Genomic DNA, 21,372 nt, shown 5'->3' on the forward strand with positions numbered 1-21,372 from the left:
ATCTTTTCATAAAGAATCTGAGTTTCAGTTTATATAACTAAACAATATATTTGCTCTCCAGAGGAGCACAGTTGCCAAGATTACCATGTCCAGCATCACCATAGAAGATATTCCCCGGGAAGAAAAAGAACAAGAACAACCCTACCAAAAAAAACACATTCCTGCCCAGGACATTTTGCATTCATACAGGACACATACAATTTCAGTTTTTGGAGCCTCATCTGAGTGAGGCATCTTAGCACGCCCACCTCAGCCTAAGGACAACACCAAAGCCACCCAGCTGAGATTTCAGATCCTGAGCTTGAGTGAGACCACAGGTTGAATTCTTTCAAAGAAATGGAGGAATTCCCCAGGGAGTAAAGTGCAATTATCCCCACTTCACTGATGTGTAAGCAGAGGCAGTGCCACAGAAGTGAAAGTATGAATCAAATCCAAACCATCAGTATCCTAGTGAATACCGGCACGGGGTATTCACAATAACAACAGTAATCCTTTTGTTAGTATAAGACTCTTTAAAGCCAGAATTTGAATCTGACTTATAACTAACGGATCCTTCCCACAAACAGAAGTCCGAGAAAATCAGTCATAAGAAGATCCCTTAGTAAAAGCAATAATCCATCTGCATGCTCAGCTCAACAAAGCACTTACAGTAACTGAGGAGGTTAAATTAAACACCTCAAGGCTGGGCCATGTTACTAGTTCTGTATGTCTGTCAAATAACCAAAGCAATGTTTTCTGTTGTTTTAGTGTACTGACCATCTTGGAACCCTTGTCATTCTCTTTGCAAGGCACAGCCCTCCAAAAGTCTGTCAGGGATCTCATTTATTTAGTGAAAACTGGTATGACCACAAATAACTGGAACATATTATTCTGTATCAGAGTTTGCACATTCCCCTTCTTTCTCATATATTTAGTAAAGGATACACTGAAGTGAAACGGGGCTTTACTTCAAAGTGCTTTGCAATCAGCTTTTCAAAAACTCACTTCTAATTGATAGTTAGACTGACAAGACATAAAAAGTGAATCTTGAAAGACTGACGTTCAATGAAACCACTCTAATCATTAAATTCACCAAGCTCAGGAGCCCTTTTTCCTCTAAGGTGGGCTGAAACCTGACTTCATTTTAAATTATTTACACAGTAGCACTTAATTGATCCATTTAAAAACAAAACAACCCTATATTGGACACCATACAGCCAAATAATTAAAGGATAACCCTGTCCTTTGGCAAATTTTCACACTTGAGCAGATCTCAGTATCAGAAGTTACCTCTTCAACAGCAAAAGGTAAGTGGCAAGTTATATTAGCACAATCCTAAGATCATACTGTCAAACCATCATACTGTCAAGCCACAGGACCAGAAGACTGCAAATGTATTTCTAGCTTTGACATAAGGTCTCTGGCATGTTGCTTTCCTCTCAGAAAAGAGAACAACGACAATGCCCATTCTTACAGCCGATTACAGAGCTAACTTCAAAGATGTCTGTAAGGATCTTGTCAGAAGGTGCTCCAGAGAGACAGAGCATTACCACCAGAAACCTGGTGTCAGATAGAAGGGAACACTCCAGCACACAGCTCCCTGAGAAGAGGAGCATTATCAGTATGTTCGCATTTTCCAGTTGGTTTTCTTTGCATGTTCATGGTTTCCTACCTGTATCCAGTACTGTTCCTGCCAACTACAAGGTGCTTTGGCTGTCTGTCACACATGTAAATGTTAAAGTCATTCTCTGGCACCAGATCCACATCATGGAAAATGAAACAGTCCCAGTTCTCTTCTTTTAGGGCCTCTAGGTATCCTACATTCAGCAGTTTAGCTCGATTAAATTTAGTGTTGCCAGCCTGTGGAAAAGAATGGAAAAAAAACTCTGAAGAACGTGTCAAACCTTTTTAACTAGAACTGTTCACAGGCTTTTCTTCTAATCACATAGTTCACAACGACATTTGCACCTCAAAGCCTTTCCAGCAATAACTACACAAAGAGCTACCCCATAACATTAGATACAGCATGAAAATAGCCACTGATGCAGTGTTTCGTGTTTCTGCGGCCTCTACTTGTCATGAGTGAACATAGGTAGGGGCAGGAAAGCCTAAGGCTACGAGGCCACCAGAGAAGTATGCATGCTACACAGTGCAATTCTACTACGGTTGCTGTTCCCGTCACTCCATCAAGCCACATTAACAAAAGAGGTATCAGTAAACAGTTTAGAAACTGGCAATCCATGTAACCATGTCAGCAAGGCTTGCGAAAGCTTAAAAAATTAAATCCCAGTTACTAGTTTACAGATGTCAGAGCACTCGACACAGGTGATTTATGCTTGCCACTCAGTTTAGAGGACAGCAGTGTTTAAGAAGTACGCTGTATTTCCTTAAGCCACACAGTAGGTGGCAGAGTGGGAAATAAAATGCAGGTCTCTTCCTTTTTAACTCCTTCCTATAACCAAATTATTATGCTGCACAGGGATTCCTCTTAGAATAGAGCTTCACTTTTTTTTTTTACTAATCTTCATTGTTTGCTTTTAAAAAGTGAAGATGCACTAACTTGATGTAAAAGTACCGTTTTCCACCTTTTTTATACATATATATATACACACACACACACACCTGGCAGTTTGGTAAGCTTACCACAGCACCACTGATTCAGAAGCAACAAGGGTGCTTATCTTGCCATTTATTTTTTTTTTATCTGGACTGTACACACAAGCCAGCCTGTAGAACACCTTCTGCTCCTGAGGACAAGGTGGTAAATTGCTTCAGATTCTAACTACAAGTCAAAAGGCCCAGCTTTGTGCCTCCAGAAACCAAAAGGGCATTCATTTTCTAGACCTGGCAACCTGATGTACTTGATAGAGTGAAAAAAAAAGTAATCTTCCAAGATAAAGGGCTCGTTTGCTAGAAGCTGTCTGGACAGAAAGAGGCTCCACAGAAAATCAGAAAGAAGCTGGCCTCCCCAGACAGAGGGAAGGGAAGCTATAGGGAACAGCAGTTGTATACATAGCATGTTTTATCCTTCCACTAAGTAACACTTTGCTTCAAAGAAGCAATTTGCTCACTGTTACCACTGGCCATCTTCTCCTACACAAAGGTGACTTACGAGCTTTATGGCTCACTATACATACCCTTTGGGAAATACGGCCTGTTCTGAGAAAAGAGAGAGAAGGATAATCAATTGCTTCCATTCTCAGTCAGGGAAGAAGCATATTTTCCAAGAAAAAAATAGATACCGTTCACCCAAAAATCTATGATTTTAAAGTCCTGAGTGTTTTCATATACAGGACATGAAAGAGAAATGTGTCAGAAAACCTCCTCCTAACGATGAAAACATAGGTTACCGGGTGAACAACAGAACAATTCAGGTAACTGGTAAAGCGCATACAGAGAACTTCACTTGTGTATCAAACCCAGTAGCAGCATCTACCACTGGTTGGCTGCGTCTCCCTCACCAGTACAGTCAGCCAGCACAGCCCCAGACTGCACAAAGGCAGCCAAACAGCAGTAAAACTGCCCTCCAGGAAGAGCCATTTCAGCACTGAACAAATAGCAAAGTCTACTCTCATCTGGTACAGAAGACAGAATTCTCTTCCTTACTTTCAACAGAACACTGACTACATGACAAACTTACGTTGGGAAAGAAGTTATTCACCCTTTAGAGATTACAAGTTTTTTTTCAGTACTGCACTCATGTACACGTCTGTGCAGCAAAACATGATTTTGAAATGTTAGAAGTAGCCCATAAAGAGGAGAAAAATACAAAAGGCCCATTTATTAATCTTCCTCCAAAGCAAACTGTGTATTTTTGTAGTTAAAGCATGTTTTTCTTTATTTCTTTCCCCAAATATACTTAAAGCAACTAATGATGTCACAAATGGAGAGCAAAGACAGATTTGCCAACAAAAAGTGTTTTAGTTAGCCTCACCTTGCAGTGTTTGGGTGTGCCTAGCCACAGTGAAAGGCTAAGCAAGAGTTCCCAACCTTCCGAGTAAAAACTTGGATAGAACAAGTCCAGACTCAGTGCTGCTGCTCACATCAGACACAACCTGCAGACTCTTCTATTACTTTCTGCTAACATGACAACTGCCTGTCTCCACATCACGTATTTCAATAAATAAGGTATATGCCCATTCTCCCAATGATTTTTTGCTAACCACTGCTTGCGAGCTGAAGTGAGGCATTATTTGTCCAATTACTGTATATACTAATGCAGAAAAAAGCCTCACTTTTCCACTCTACAGGCCACATGATGACTCAGAACAATGTAGGAACTGTATATTCCAACTGAATTCCAACTGCCATTGAGCAAAATTGTAAGCTTTCACCTAAGTTGTGCTGCCTCTGCTTGACTTCATCCTCTTCAAACACAGGGGAAGAGAAACTATAATAATCACCTTATTTTTTCTTCCTGCTGTCTGAAATATCTGTTTAGAATCAAAGCAGAATACATACATAAATGATAGTAAAAGAAAGCAAATACAACAAGAGTTCAGGAAAAGGACAACATATTACATAAGAGAAATCTACACTGCTTTTATCTCATGTGATCAGAACGTAAGCACATAAAAAAAGGCAATGTAACACACATCTGTATGCTCAGATGTTAGCCACTGACTCCACAGAGCTTAAAAGAATACAAAATAGTAGATTACTAAACCTCTATGGAACCAAATGCTCTACCACAGCTATTTCTTCCCACAGCCCTTGCTGTGCAAAGTAAGTCACCTACAAGCTGCAGCTGATGTGGTTAGTTTTGAGACAGAAGTACGACCACATGATAAGCAGAGCTTACTAAGCATGACAGCAAGATGGGAGAGAAGACCTAGCTACAAACTGAAGCCTTTGATAAAAACAACCCCAAGGTTAAAGACAAAGCATGTCAGCCCAGTTGCATGCATGTATACTGCAAGAGAAGTGAGTTGTACACTTCTGATGTGAGTAATGCAGAAGATGCTTACCTTAAGCAGTAACTCAGAAATAGTATGCTACTTTAACTAGTGTCTGTTTCTCTGACTAAGACACCCTTTGTTAATTCTTCCCAGCTTTGCTACCAACAGCTGAGCTCCTGCAGCAATAGCTGAAAGCACCACCGTGTCCCTCAGGGAGCAGAAGTGTTCCAGGCAGGCTGAGGAGCAGCAGATGTTAGACAGCAGAGGTGGCAGCAGCGTCATCCTCCCCACCCAAGCAAACCTCTGCAGAGCTGCCTCACCTGGTGAATAACGTAGATGCCGTAGTCCAGCTGCTGCCTCTGCAGGAAGGGGTGGAGGTGCTCCAGGAGGTACAGCAGGTGTCTCTCCCGATTGCGGTACGGGATGAGGATGGCTACGCGCTGCAGTGCTGAACACTTGGTGGGATGATACCGGCCCTTGGCCACCTGAGGGTTCTCCTTTTGCACTTCTTCTAGTGTGAGAGAGGGTTTGAAGGTCAGTTTGCTGGCACCTCCTGTAGGAAAAGCACATGAAATTTTCCTGATTTGTCTGTGGCTAGTCCAGTCACCTAATGAGGTACTCTGTAACTGGCATAAGAAACCCAGATTCAAGCCCACAATTGGTTTCCCTGGCTTTCCAAGAGAAAAGCAGTGCTAGAAGGATATTACAGGGGTAGTGGAAGGACAGGGTACTGAGCTTTTACTTACACTGATTACAGAGCATTGATCATACAAATTCCAAGAGAAGTTCCACCCTGCTGCAGAAAGGTTGGCCAGAAACAGCTGCCAGGGCAAAGGAGAGCAAAATGGAGAGAGACATAGGACTGTGTAAGAATTCATCTCCACATAAAGCATGAACAAAAGCATTGCAGGCTTAATGCTGTAAATTGTTAGACAGCAAGTTTTGGGAGTACATGGAGGAGGGAAGAATACAGCTTCCCAAACAAGTCCTTCGTCAGGTTCATGAAAAGAAAGAGGGCATCATGAAAAGGAAGAGGCATACAGACTTGGTCAAGCTTGCTTACGCTAAAAGCTATATTTGGAAGTCCACCCCCAGCAAAGAGCTATGCCCTGTACATCTCCACACCTCACAACCTCAGCTGCATGCCATATCCTCGCTGGATGTGTCCCCTCCCAGCCTCTTGGCCTTTGCAGAGACAGGGAAGAGAGAGAAAGCCTTGATACTGTGCATGTCGGTTCAGTAGTCAGAACTGTTATCAGTGCCATTCTACCCAAAAATGCAATGCATGGCACCATTGGGGCTGCTATCCCAGCCTGACACAGCAGTCACTCAACCAGAAGCACTTACTGAACCTGGTTGCGTGGTATTTGTTTCACAGGAAAAGTGTGTAACTGTAAAATAGCAAGGAGGATAAGCAAATCTACGGTACCAAAGCAGACATAACTTGTTAGAAAGCAGGTGAAAGCCACATCACTTACGCAGGTATGGAGACACAGCTGGACAGGGACCCTGAGGTGAAGTTGTTGCAGGAACTGCTGCAGTTAATTTCATCTTCTCGTCCTTCCAACTGTTGCCTTCCTCCTGCAGGCTAGTTGCCTTTCTGAAATCCTCCACCACATTCTTAGGTTTAGGAATTGACTGTCCAGAGTCCACAAAGTAACTGAATGTGGCCCATAGCACCATCAAACCCAAGGTGACGAGCAGCAGCACTTTGAATTTATAGAAGACATGAAAGACATACAAGTTCAAGGCCATGGCTCTCCCTGACCTGCAAACTGCTTCCTCCGCTCTGACCCTGGTGGCAGGCCACTTGCTGTGCACCCAGCGGGGATGAAACCAAAGGTCCCAACAAGAACGTCACAGTAAAGAAGGGAAGCTGGAGGTAGGGAGGGTTGCCACACTTTCTGTGGTTTCACAGTTCACAGAGTTGCAGTGGTGTTTTTCTTCAAGTGTCAGAAAATATGATGTACCTGGAAAAAAAATGGAAGGGAAAAATTAGTTTCTATTGCCCTCCGCTGCTGCACCTTCAAACTTTATGAAAAGAGCTCATGGCAAGCCAAGGGAGATCAGAAATAGGAACCAAATATGAAACCACCAAAATATGAAAGGCACAGCAAGTATGAACTATTGATCGGAAACTAAGCTTTGGTGCTAGCTCAGCCACAACCAGGTGCACGACTTTAGGCAAATCACTTTCCTGCTTTGTTCCCCACTCCCAGTCAGTCTGCCTTTTGTTTTTTGTTTGGTTTTGTTTTTTTTTTTTTTTTTTAAAGATCAGAAAGTGCAACCTCTACCCCACATTATGTCTGTGTACACTTCTTGGCAATACACAGGTTTTATTACTTCTATTTCTATCAAAACTCACAACCGCTCCAAGACAAGTGATTCTGCTGGCTATGAATAAAGCCAGTTCTCCCCACCAAAATGAAAGACATAAGATAACTCTTTCAGAAGAAAACAGTTAAATTCTTCACCTGTATCATCCATGCTGCACTGCCATGTACAATGCAGTGTGAGTAACACAATCAGCATCAGAAATCTTTCCTCCATATCTGCTGCCTGACACTACCACCCTTCTGCATCTTCCACCCGTATTCCTCTCACACATCCTTCTACTATAATGAGAAATAAATGAGACCAATGCAAATCTACCTGCTTTTCAAGGGAAAGGTTCGGTTTTTCAGTGTTAGGTCTGTAAGGGTCCAATTCTTTATTCTGTTTCCTGACCTTTTTAAGAGCCCAGCTTTCACTGCCACCACACTATAAAGTTACAGAGCGCTAGTTCTTCTGTCTGGCAGAGCACAGCAGAGAAAGAATGAAATTTTAATAAAAGAAAACTTTGATATGGAAAACAAGAAAATTGCTATGTGTGAAAAGAACAAAGACCGAGGCTAAGTGAAACAAAGGCACTGATTAAAGACCATGCATATGAAAGAAGCTAGATCAAAAACAGCAGCAGCACAGAAACCACAGAGGGTTATTTTGCACTGGATTTCAAAATACAGAAGGGACCCTAGAGAGGCATCACAGACAGAAGGAATACAGTAACATTCCTGTTAGTTTAGTCCTGGTGTTTTCTGGAGAAGTTTGCTGATTCATGTGGATATATACAGGAGCCAAACCTAGGACTGAGGAGGTTAATTCCTCTACACACTGCCTGAGCTCCTCAGGGTTTGCTGGGAATGAGCAGTCACAATGGTGCCCAGGAGGTACTCCGCGAAGTGACTAATGTGGACATGCATCACACATTGCTGCTTTAAGGAAGAGGCAGGAAAATTCACTGACCTTACCACTAAAAGTGAGGGAACTCCACAGGTACTTCAACAACAGGCACACGAGAGCGCAAAAAAGAAAGGCTATGTGGGAGAAAATGGCATTGGTTACAAGAAAAAGAAGGAATGAAAGGAAGAAGTTCTCAAGGAAAAAAAAGTATATGCTTTTTGCTAATAACCTGGTTTAGACATGGCTGTTTTTTTCCTGGTCTTCAATACCACAAGGACACCAAGTACCACCAAAAAACAGAAACGAAAGCCTGAATCATTCTTCATCCTTCCCTCCTTGTCTCCTGTCCCTTGAGGCCACATTTTCAGTGAATTCTTTGTATTCATTGATAAATGACACTGAGGACCACCTAGGTCTCTGCCTCATTGTTTTAAGATTTAGACAGACTAGCTTAGTGCTTTCATTTACATCCTTTCCCCCTGTTTTCCTCATGGGAAATCATCAGAACAGCCTGTAAGGTATTGACAGCATGGGTCCCTACTACTCCCCAAGGAAATCTGAGAATGAACAGAACCAGTCTTCCTTCTCTTGGTATCCACTAGCTCCATCATCAGAACAGAAAACAGCAGCTTCAGAGTAACATCTCTCCTATACAACCAACACTGACAATGGAAGAGTCAACCAGAAACTTTCTTTTTTACCCTTTCTACATTGTCAGAGCTGTTCAATGAATCCTTACTACAGAATTACCTGGCATGCACCTAGGAGAGCACTGCTCTCACTGCTGGCAGCTACCCACGCTCTGGCAAACGCTCCATGTTCCTTTCGCCACAACCCTGGGACAAACAACATTCAGCCATAATACAGCCTCATTAAAAACACACAAAATAGCTTTGTTTCAGCATCACCTCGAACACCCCAAAGGGAGCCCATCACATTCTGCAATGTCCTCTCTGACAATCTGCTCCAGACTATGCTAACACTGAGCACCGTGCACATGAGCCAGTCTGCACCAACTCACCCTGCAGCCCAATTCTCCTGCTGATACCTGTCCCAAAGCTTTTGCTATGTACAGCACAGGATATAACACATACCAACTGAATGCCTGAGGGGGTACCACGACTACTGCAAGCCCAAGTCTCCAACATTTCTGCAGTGGTCCTTAATACACAAAGCTTCTTTGGACCTGGTGATCTTCCTACTGGCTCCGAGTTTTGTGAACAACTGCTCAAATACAGCCTGCATAACACCCAGAATAGAAGTCATTAATCAAGAAAGAAAAGGGTGAGGTCAGCAAGGCACAAGGATTCGCCAGCTTCTGTCCCTCAAGGGTGGCATCTGACATCTGTTCTACAGAAGCTTCACCACTTTATTACAGTGTGGTGGCTCTCCATATTTTAGAGACAAAAACAGACCCCTCACTCCATTATTTTCCCATGTTAAGATTACTATGCTCACTGGAGACCTGCAAATACATGTTCCAAAAAAAAAAAAAATGAACAGACCAAGGCTGTGGTATTTTCAGAAGTCCTACTGTTCTTTCTAACCCCTGCAAAGCTTAGATGTAGCATTTTGGTAACAACCCTGCTGCATCTTCCCAAAGACTGTGCCATCCTGACCACTCAGGTGGATGAGCTGCTCATCTTCCCTCGCCGTGTTCCTCCAAAGGCTGCCTAACCTGGCTCTGCTCCTTCGTGCTGCCACCACCTGCCCTCCTTTCAGACGCTCCTCACATGTCCCGCCTGAACCTGAAGGTATTATTTTACAACAGGTAATGTTTTCTAATTACTGTGTTACTTCGCAAGCACACCATTCTTCCTTCACCTGTATGCAAGACAGAAAAGTGTTTGGTGGAATTCATTGTTATACAGGCGTGTAACGTGCAGGAAACTCAATATTCAGATCTGTACACCGGTTAAATGCATGGCAACAAAAATTAATGATGAGAATCTCCATAAGCCCCAAACACCATTTTGTAATGCCTTTAAGGTATTGCTGAAGTTGCTGTCAGTAACCAACACCATTTATTCTGACGTTCTTTATTCTTTTCCTCAGACATGTAGGCTACAGTTAAAATATCAAAATAATGTGCAAACCACAACATTTGGAATGCATGAAGACGGGTGCAAGCAGACTATGCCTGTTGCTTTTTTCATATCAAAGAGGGAAGAGGAACATCTCAAGAAGAGAGAAAAAACACAGGGGAAGAGGAAATTCACTTTCCAGCAAGCAGAATATTACAGTTTGTCCAGGAAATTTTGTAAGAAAGCAGTTGCTGCTTTACAAATTAAGAAAAATTAATCAAAGTTTGATACAGGCTTAAACAGTACATAGATTAAAATCAGTTAAAAACCTCCCTATACTTCTAGAACCTCAATTCAATCAATCAATCTCTGTAACAGGAGTTGGGGGAAAAAACACTCAAACTAGAACAAGCTGCAGATAAAACTACCATGTATCAAATACCAAAGGGAACGAGGTATAAGACGACAAAATAAGAGTGACTGGAATGAAACTAAATGGGAAAACTACAAGAAAACAATGGAAGACAAAAATGCTGAGATTTTCAATGTATGCATTTTATTTCAGTGATGAGTTTTACTTCCTACTTTTCTCTGAGCTTTGCTAACAGACATGCCATAATAACAGAAATTAGCAGCCATGATGCCCTGGGAGGTAACAGCAGAAATACTGATACACTGAGTTAAATAATTCCAGTTTCAAGCTTGACTAACGAGCATTAAACAGGATAATGTTTGTTTTTGAATACTGCTTGCTGAAACAGCACATTCCTTTCAGCCCATCATCATTTCCTAATTAGCTGTCATACCAGGAAAAGGCTGCTGCACGACAGAAGTGATTTCAGCTTGGTCCTTCTGGACTCCAATTCACAGCTGTGGTGACTGAAGAAGTAACAGCCCAAAACGCTTTACCCTGTTACCCCACTGTATATCAACACCAAAACAATAGGGATGCAAATCAAAGTGAGGACGTGCACCCCTCCATCCCCTGCCAGCTTACACCCTGCAGCAGTCACATACAGGAAGGATATCAGTGATAACCTATACAAATGACCTGAGAACAGAGAACACTGTGGACAATATTAGCCTGGAGTTATGAATCAAGGCCCTAGATTTTGCTTATGTAAACTCTACTTGCAAGCTCCTAGGGAGTGATCTAGATTACTGCCTTTTACAACCCCACTGTTACCACGCACCATTTTGCAGCTGAAGCACTTTCCCCAATGGTGGTAATCCCTTCTCAGTAAACCAAAGGTATCGGCACCTGTAAGGGGGATTTGCTTCTCCCCTACCCAACCCGAACACGTTCTAAACCCACCTCAGCTCAGACAGATGAGATCAAGTTAAGATACCAAACTTAAAACGCAGGAATGACCATCAGTAAGTGTTTGATCAAAATCAATTTAATAAATTTATAGTCTTCCACTTTCAGAAGGGGACTGCATTCTTCTTTTAAAAAAAGTTAAGATAACCACTTAACTCTGATGCACAGCCTAGCAGAAATGGACCTTCCCTCATAATTTTTTTCCACATAAATAAAGTAAAAAAATAAAAATCAAAGGGAATAAAACACCTGGATGAAAGAAAAAACATTGGGAGGCATATCAGAAGTATCAGTCATAGGAACACATTGCTCAATTTTTTATATCATGAATAGCATTTAGACATAAAATTGCTAAGATACAAGGATAAATTATGAAAAACTCTGAACCTACCACACCAACCTTATTTCTACTCTCCTCCCCTACTATTCAGCTAGGTGGAAGCTCACACATACCGATTTTCGTCAGTTTTACGAGCTTCCTTTGCAAGCAGATATTATTAAAAGTTCACAATAGTCATAGAATCAGAATTATTTCATATGATAACCAAAACTACTACTTCATCAAGTTCTGTGGCAGTAACTGAATGCCAATCTTGCTTAAAACACACTTGAGCACTTCTACAGAGTGGCATAAATATGCATGCACCATCTCAAACAATTAGTCATTTTCAACTCATCACAACACACGCAGAAGTGCATTCATGTTTCATAAACTCGAAGGTTGTTATTTTGATGTTTTCTATGGAGAATATAGTACGTATTTCAAAATATGGAAAGTATGGGGATATTCTGAGTATTTTATATGGAAAGAGATATATCAATCAGTTTACCAACAATAATTTATGTTAGTGCTTCACAGGTTAAAAGGTATTCTTTTTTGTTTGTTTTGTTTTTCCCTTCAGACACTGTTGCATTAAAGGGAAAAGAGGTTTGTCAGGACCTAAAGCCCCTTCTATTCCAACTCACCCTGAAATATCAGAGGGGTTGGGGGCAGCCAGGCTTAGATTCCAAGTGAGACCCAGTTCAGCACTAAGTCCAGTTGCATTCAATATATTGAATTGCCATGCTCCCAGATGCGCAAAAGCACAATACACCTTCATTCTAGTAAGTTAATGACTGGTGCAGTGTATTGGAGCAACACAAGTACAGGTTCTTTTTGACTGCTGGTGACAAATACACTGCCTGCAAAGCACACGCAGATATCAAGACTGATATAGCCAACCGCAAATGAGTTAACTTATGAAACAACTCTAAGATAATGTTAAGTTTCCCAGGGAAGGTATAACTGAGGGTTCGGATCTCACCTAATAGTTATCCCTACTGAAGGGAAGAGAGGTTCAGCCCGTCAACTGATCCCAGAAATCAGCAGTGCCCTCCTGACTTGTCTGCGATGGTATCTTCCATAACAGTCTTCCTCTGAAGACATTTTATATTATTTTCTTACTTTTAGGTGGAGCTTCAGTGATTTTAGTCATACGTAACTTCATCATGATTGGTGTAAAACTTCCTTGCTTCTGCTTTAAAGGTATAGGCCCGGAGAAATTCAGAGCACACGCGCAGCGAGGGGTGGTCACGCCGTGGAGGCGGGCAGCCTTTGGGATGGAGGTGTGCTTCGGCATTATAATGAGGAGAGTTGACACTATAATGAGATAACGAGGAGAGTTCACCCAGAGGACAGGATTTGGTTATCAGTTTGGCTCAGGGCTGGCTATGCAGTTTATCAGTTCCATAGTACCGCCAAGTTCCCCATCCCTGAGGCGATAGCGCAGAGCCTGGCCGCGGTGTCTCCACTCCACCCTCCGTGGTGTTTCTCTTAGAGTCAACACACCAAGCTCCTCCAGTGTCACCAACATCTAAGGTTATGTTGCCAAGGGGGCCGTCGTGGAACAGATCCCTTGGATACCTGTCACGTCTCAAACTGCACCCTCGTGAATGAAATCAATTGTGTAACACGGTGAAGAGATGGTGTTTTATGGCCTCCACTGAAGAGGGATAACTCCTGAACATAAGATGCCAGTAATAGAAAACGAAAGGACAAGTAAGGCAAGTTTTTATTAATACTTAACCTCCGTCAGAGGAACAAAAAAAATTTGACTGTTGCCTCTCTGGAGTGTGTCATTTTACCATTTCAGGCTAAGGACTCTTCATGTTCTGTGCTACTTAATATAACAACTTTTTGGTTTGAAAAAGTGATCTTTCACCATTGAAAGACTGGTGTGCCTCAGATGCTAGGGCAGCTAACCCAGACTTGAGATCACTAGAGTGTTGGCCTTTAAGAAAAAAAAGTTAGTCCCAGGGCCTAGTGTTAGAGTCACATTTCAAGCAGCAGCATAAATACTAGAGCCATAACAAACAGAATAGCCTTAATAAAATACCGACTAGAATAATTACATGGAATCCAGCCTTGAAGTCCAACAGTCACTTTACAACTCACATGGAACAACACAGCAGATGAATTGCACTTCATAACTTCCCAGTAGATAAAATTAAACCATCATCAAGTACAGGCCGAAGGTAAGCAAATTATGGCAGATACAATGGGGCTGAAATTACCCAGACGGACATTAAATCACGTGCAAACAAAAACAAAATCTCAGTACTAAAATTTATAGCAAGATTTTTTTAATCAATAATCTCCAAGATGCTGGAAACTGGTTCTTCCCTCCTCCATACTCAATAACTCACAGGGACTATCCCTCAAATAAGGGTGGGAACACACAAGGGGCATAATTGCACTCTTCTCGTAGCCCTCAAACCTGCCTCTAGCTACATCAGACCTTCATCAAAGGTACCCAAGAAACTTTCACAGAAACCTGAAGTGCAACTCTTCCTGTGAAATAACGTATTTCAGTGAAACATAACCAAACCAAACCTAGCCTATCCAGGAACCCTAGACTAAAAGCTGTTTTTTCATCTGGACAAAAATCCTGGGTGGACGAGAGTATCAGCAGGTAAATTAGTGGTAGCCCTAATCTCTATATTAGTGAAGGAAAACAAACTTATAAGCAAACTTTGATATGCAACTGGAGTTGATAAAAACCTTATTATTTTCAAACACTTGTTTTTTACACCTACATGTTTTTAAGATAAAGGTTTTCATTATGACAATTATACAAAGACCTAGATTCACATGGTAATTTTTACTGTTAAACTTGTTTGATAAGTTATCAGTGAGAAACCACTTGCCACCTAAGTTCTCTTTCTCACATGCTTGTATTTAAAACAATTCATCCTGTAGAGAACACCTGCAGAACAGCTCCAGAGAGAGGCTTCTGTTTGATGCATGGAAAATTCATTTAATGGGTGATTTTTGGAACGTATGCAATCTAACCTTCTGACTCTTCCTGTTTCACACTACCTGATAATGAGATGTTTCTTATCATGCAAATTTTCCAGAAGCCTCTGCAGCCTTCTCAAACTGGGTGAAATGCACAGATTCCAGACACATCAGGTACAGCAGCGAAAAGGATTCACCTCAATCTAACTTGAAAAACCCTCTTAAGTGAAAGCAGGAAATTAGTCATGAAAGAATTCCTTGGAGCAGCGATTATCAGCTCAGTACTACGCAGACTATTATTTAGTATTTCATCCAGGCAAAAATCAGAAGTGTCAATAGGGTAAGTATAGCAAGCTTCTTCCTTAAACCCTCCAAGAAATAATTAAATTATTTACAGCTGGTAAGATAGAAGGATCACTATACAGCATCAGCTTCCCTATGCTAAACAGTTTGAGCCGTTGAGTTTTGAGTTTAAAGCTGTTCCTTTTGCAGGCATTTCTTCCTCTTTAGCTGTCAGGCATTACAGTAATGGATTTTAATACCTCTTAAACAACACTTCTATAATCCTGTTACGTCTTCCTATTAAAGAAACACTGACTGCACTGAGTAACAGTGAAGTCACGGGCTATTTAACAAACTCCACAATCCTCAGACAAACACCTTTTCCACCCCTCTTTCCGGACTTCAAGCCAAAGAAAACAAGCATATTAAACCACTCACTGTTGCTGCTGCTGCCACATCCCACCTTCCTGCAAAGCAGTCACTGCAAAAAGCATAGAGAGCAAGCAGCAGGCACTTTTCAGCCAGGAAACTCCACACCATAAAGAGCCCTTTGTTACCTCCTCTCACATGCTGCAGGAAAGAGTGAGCTCAAAACTCGCAGAATGACTTTAAAAAAAAGCCAGCACATCCAGCTTTTCCCCAGCCCCAAAGAGGCTCTGTAGTGCCATCCCACACATCCCTCCCTCTGCTCCCATCCCAGCGAGGGAAGGCAGGCAGCCTCTCTGCTTGCCCCATGGCATGGCAGAACCAGGATGGGGGGCACTCAAGTATATCTGGACAGAGTGGCTGGCCAGAAGTAGTACTGCAATATAAGTAATTATTATAATAAACCATCTGATTAACAAGTAAGTGGCTTAGCTATACTATTATGGTTAAAAGGTCACCTCTCACTGGTGCTTTTCCCACTACATTGGCCCATAATATGCCTCCAGCAACCCTGCAGAATCAACAGGATGAAAACTGCTGTGGTGTCTTCACCATCTTGCTCACCAGGAGCTCTCCCAGGCTAGCAGAGTAGTGACATGGCAGCATTAGCTGTGCTGGCCAAGCTCCAGTTTGGAAGAGTTTTGTTGCCAGCCTTCCTTAGGCCTCCTCCCCAGCAGCCACATGTTAAGCTGGTAAACACCAGGAGAGCTGCACCTAAGCTAGGGTGATATTTTCCCCTCATACTTCGAGCCAAGAACTGATGACAACAAAATGCCTTAACAAGGATGAGAGAGGCCTGAGTATGCACTGGATACAGAACTCAGGTGGGTGGATCAGTGGCAGGGAGAGAGAGAGGACAAATGTAATTCAAGACTTGTTTGAATTCTTTGTGCAACTCTGCTCTGAGCAGGTAGACATACAAAGCCCTGTCAGGAAGCCTTTTCTGTGCCACAAAGACCTTATTTATTATTAGGACTGCACAAGAGTCTGTGGGAAAAACTTGTTACAGACACCTACTGTATTGGAAAATCCTTTTGGGATTACAGTCTGGTTTATCTGGCCAACCACATAAAATCAAACCAACCTGGATCTTGACTGTTACTGGCTCACCTTCCTCTCCACTCTGTGAAGCACATCCCCGAACTGCACCTGCCCTGCACCAGCACTAACTCTCAGGCAAACATGGGGTTAGACCAGGAAGCAAGCAGTATTTCTAACAGCCTTCTTCTGTGATCCTCTGACAGCTCTTCCCACAGAAGATGTCAGAAGACAAGTACAAGGAGAATAGAAACAGTAGCGCAGCTTGCTGTTAAAGAGGAACAGTTATTTTAGGAGGATAATGGTACAAAATTACATTTCCAGGCAATAACTGGCAACATTCTAGGAACTGTCTGGAACCAGACCCTTTCAAAGAGGAAACATACCAGTTAAAAAGAAATGGACCCAAGTACAGTTGTGGGGTCTGATATGAGTAACAGCCATTACCAGAAAGAGAAAGAGAACTCAGTTGTGCCTACCATAAAAGCAGATGTGCTCGCTGGCTGCACACCTTTCTTGCTATTTACTACTTGATAACCACTCGATATTCAGTGTAAAAGCGGAAGTACTGGCAGCCTCAACACCCCGATTTACAAAGTAAAAAAGACAAAGAATACTAACGCAGCAAAAAATAACCTAGTGGTTCAGTCTACATAAATTATTACCTGCACACACGCAAGCATCACAGAAGACAACACTGCAGCAGATATGAATGAGCAAAGGCTTAGCAGCTAAATACAATACAGACATTTCACATAGTAGAGACATCTTAGCAAAGAAGGACTTAAAGAGGACTCTCCATGCAGGACAAAAGCCAGGCGCATTGTCAGTATCTCACCTATCCCTAAGAGGGATGTCATCACTCTTCTGCCCAACACTGCCCCAAATGAGGAACGCAATTCCTGCATTCCAACGTGCTTTGGTTCGTGATCAAAGATCTGAAAACAATTCTCCAAGGCAAATGCACTCGACAGAAGCAGCAGTCCTTAAGAGCTGGTATGCATGAAGTCCATTGTCCTTAGGATGTACATGTCACTGATTTTCCTTAGTGTCTAAAAGTTTTGTCCACAGTCTCTCTGGCTGTCAGGTTTCTCAAGAGGAGGTTAAGTTCTTCCTTACATAAACCTTCCCTCTCTGTGGCTGCCTACTTCTGCAAGAGTAGGAACTTTTATATGCAACTCTGGCTCCTGCATCAATTTTAGCCAAATTTGACCAGGAATAAACTCACTACAGCTATCACAATGAGGAAAAAAAAAAACAGGTAAAATAAAAACAAATGAGAACCCAAACAGAACATAATGAATGGTAACTGATTATGAACTTCCTCATCTTAATGTTACAATTTGAATTTAGACAGTAAAGGGGATGTTTTTAATAGTAAGTCTAGCATATCCAAACACAGCTTCTAATCTCTGTGAGTCATTATACTTAGGGTATTAATCTTACTGTTTAAGAATCAGGGAAATGTATACAGAAAAAACAGAACATAGAAAATTAACAATTAATGTACACACTCCCATTCTAAAATGGCACTCAGATCACAAAGCATCATAAAACACCTGCTAGCTTAGCTTCCCATGACTGTATTCAGACAACTTCAGTAAAGTGTTAAAAGTTAACTACAGAAGTTGATGTCAAATGCCCTAATTGCTTTAGTAAACAAAAAGTAAACAAATAAAAGCAAGCTTTTGATCTCCAACATACATGTAACTCGGTCTCAGTCACGAGGTTCCCTAAACACCAGCAGAGCTACAGTGCAAGCAGATGCAGCACACAATTCCAGCTCACCAGGGCCTTAAATTATGAGAGTAGATGCCTGACAAAAAGAACAGAAAGACATCACAGAGACAAGGCTCACAAACAAATAATTCTAAAGCAGCATAAGATGACAGAACAAGAAGCTAGCTGGAACTGTTCTGTGCAAATAAGCAGCCTTTCAAAGGAGGAGGTAAAAACATGCAGCAGGTGAACACACTAGAGCACTCAGTTGCAATAGAAAAAGAGAGGCTCATTAGCTGTATACTCCAAATGCACTGTAAATACTATTTTTAAACAACTGCAGTTTTAAGTCTAGTCCAGAATTCCAGTATCTATTAATAAAAAAGTGTGGCCTCAAACTTGATACAGCCAACACAAATACAGGTTTTCAGTACTGTATTCGCACCTCACCACAAAGCATAGTCTACAGGTCTGCATAGAGCAATCCTTGAAAATGTGCCCCCACCTGCAGTTTCTACCTGCCCACCTACTTTTCTCCATATTCTAATTCCACTAGTGCTGCAAAACTCTTTGATCAGTAATATAAGGAAACAAATTTTGTTTGTGTGATAACAACCAAAACGACCAGGTTGTAACCAAATGACATGCTACCAGGTGTGTGGTCTTCACAGTGTATGTCACTAAGGTGACTTTTAAGCAAAACAGTAGAACTCACTAAAGCAACACAGCAAAACTTCATGTAGGATCCTGTAACAGGTTCATAATTTACTTTTACTGATAGATACTCTATTTAAGAGATATTTACTTCTAGTTTACAAGGGGGAGGCACAAACAAGCAGAGAGAAAAGACTCAGCTTACGTGGATTCCTCACCTCAACCAGCCTCTTTTTTCCTCATCTGACTAGTGCAATGGATTACTCATTTCAGTGAGAAAATAAGCCCTGAAACTAGTTGTCTGCTAGCTCAAAAACTCAAAAAGCATTTATTGTGGATTGCTCATGGCTGTCTGCCCCATGCCCACCCAGGCACACCCTCAGTTCCCCTCCCCAGCAGGGCATTAGGAGAAAGTAAAAAGAAAAGCTCATGGGTCAAAATAAGGACAGGGAGATCACTTACCAATTGCCAACAAGCAAAATAAACTTCATTTAGAGAAAATTAATTTAATTTATTGCCAATTAAAACTAGAGCAGGATGGTGAGAAGCAGTGAAAAAAACTAAAACACCTTCTCCCCCATGCCTTTCTTCCAGGGCTCAACTTCACTCCTTCGTTCCCAGCTCCTCCACCACCAGCAGCGCAGGGAACAGGGGCTGTGGTCAGCCCCTAACAGCTCCTCTGCTGCTCTTTCCTCCCATTTCTGTCCTACACCTCCACTCCTTCCTCTTGCAGCATTTTGCCGTTTCTTAAATGTTTTTCCCAGGGTGCCACCAGCTTGGCTGACTCACCCTGCTTTGCTCCAGCAAAAGATCTGTGTCAGAGCTGGCTGGCACCGGCTGCGTCCAACACGGGCATACAGCCCCTGGTTTCTTCTCGCAGGAGCCAGCTCCGCAGGTTCCCCGCTGCCGACACTGTGACACCTGCACTCCACGCAGCATTTCTTTAGCTGAAGTGAAATATTAACTTGACAGCAGTTTAAAAGATCCGGTGTGTTGCTTGAGATACATGGCTTCTTAATGAACTCACACACATTTATTCAGAAAATACATCGTCAGCTGGCTGTACCAGTAGCCAGAAAGAGTCCTCTCCATCCTGTACCTCCAGCCACAGCAGGCATCCAGCTATACTTGTGTAGCTTCATCAACCGAGTTAATCTACTGACATGCTTTTTGCCTGCTCATCTAGATCATTACTGCTACATGGCATACATATCCTGCCTTAGCTATGCACATTATCTTCATGCAGACAAACCAGAAGCAACAATTTCAACAACAGAAGAAATTTCACTTCACATTTTCACCTAATACACAGCTCTATAGGTAGCTTAGCTTTAGCATCATTCCTGTTTCAGTGCTTTCTACCTATCTCAAACATTACAGTGGATATACAGCTACTTCCAGCATTTCCAGACAATCTGGTGAGAAGCAAACATTTTTTTAATATATTCATGGTTCATTTATAAAACAGAGGCCCAATTCTTGACAAATATCCAGTGCCTACAACTTCACATTAAGATTTCTGAGATTGCCTAAGCCTTTGCTGCAAATGACCCAATGTTATCATCAAGCACAGGCCAACTGAGTGGGTGCTATTCCAATACTCCGGTACAGTTCTCACCTTCCTAAAATGTAATGAACTCTGGCTTTACGCTAGAAAACGCAATCTGACTTCTCCAGGCCAAGAAACATCTATGAATGGCCTCCCTTGTTACACAATTACAGCTGAGCCACAACCTCACTGCGAAAGACACAGCACTGTTAGACTGAGGACAAAGAGATCAAAGTACACAAGGCATACAGAAATCAGAACTGGGCACTCCCTATAACTGCTTTCCACAGAAACATCTTTTAAAAAAATGCAGCACAGTTTAAAACACCTTTTCTTCATGGTCAGTGGAATACTCTGAAAATACACATCGTAAAACTGATTTCTGCAAATACAGGGATCTCACACATGACAGAGAGCTGAAGTTAGGACTGAATTCAGCAGTATCCTACCTTCTAGCAGCTGCTGGCTTGCTGGAACAGCAGCCAGTCAGTACAGATGCCAGACACCATGCCACTTTACAGAAGAGCTGAACACATTTCTGGCCAAATTGTTCACCCACCTTTCTGCACAGAAAGCCAAGCAGTTTAACTACATCCAAGGCAGACATTGAATTAAATCATCACACATTCTTACTTCAGCTTTAAGTACTTCATGATAGTTTTTTTTAAACCACAGACAGTACAGGACATAAGTTGCAGAAAGAAGTGCAGACCTGTGTCTATCTCGTAAACTCAAAATTTTAAGTATCTTTTTATAGAAAGTCATGAAAAACACAAAGTTTAAAGTTGTATATCTTATTACAAGTGCGTAATTAGAAGCAGAATCCCATTCTCTCTCAAAGTACTTCGGCATGAGAACTGCAAAGTCATTTCAGCCAAAGCTTCTTCAGACACGTAGGGGTTTATTTTTTTTCAGTCTTACCTCATTAAGAACTACAAATTGCCAGTGCCTAGTAACAAAGACTGCTATCAAGTTACAGCGTA

The 21,372-nt window shown here is 41.9% G+C and overlaps 1 protein-coding gene across 4 annotated transcripts in view; it reads right to left on the reverse strand.

Moving 5' to 3' along the window:
- Positions 1–21,372, reverse strand: part of B4GALT4 (beta-1,4-galactosyltransferase 4) — a 28,323-nt gene that overhangs the window by 4,135 nt on the left and 2,816 nt on the right. For 2 of the 4 annotated variants that reach the window (XM_040571484.1, XM_040571468.1), the window contains exons 2-4: positions 6,356–6,847; positions 5,198–5,430; positions 1,652–1,839 (exon numbers count right to left, since the gene is read on the reverse strand). In XM_040571484.1, the coding sequence (XP_040427418.1) occupies positions 1,652–1,839; positions 5,198–5,430; positions 6,356–6,632 (698 nt within the window). In that variant the 5' untranslated portion in view covers positions 6,633–6,847. Of the gene's footprint in view, positions 1–1,651; positions 1,840–5,197; positions 5,431–6,355; positions 6,848–7,351; positions 7,493–8,162; positions 8,234–12,748; positions 13,084–21,372 lie in introns of all 4 variants that reach the window. The other 2 variants (XM_040571490.1, XM_040571476.1) reach the window with 2 other exon arrangements.

The sequence above is a fragment of the Cygnus olor genome, chromosome 1 (assembly GCF_009769625.2).
Source record: "Cygnus olor isolate bCygOlo1 chromosome 1, bCygOlo1.pri.v2, whole genome shotgun sequence".
NCBI classification, from domain to species: domain Eukaryota; kingdom Metazoa; phylum Chordata; class Aves; order Anseriformes; family Anatidae; genus Cygnus; species Cygnus olor.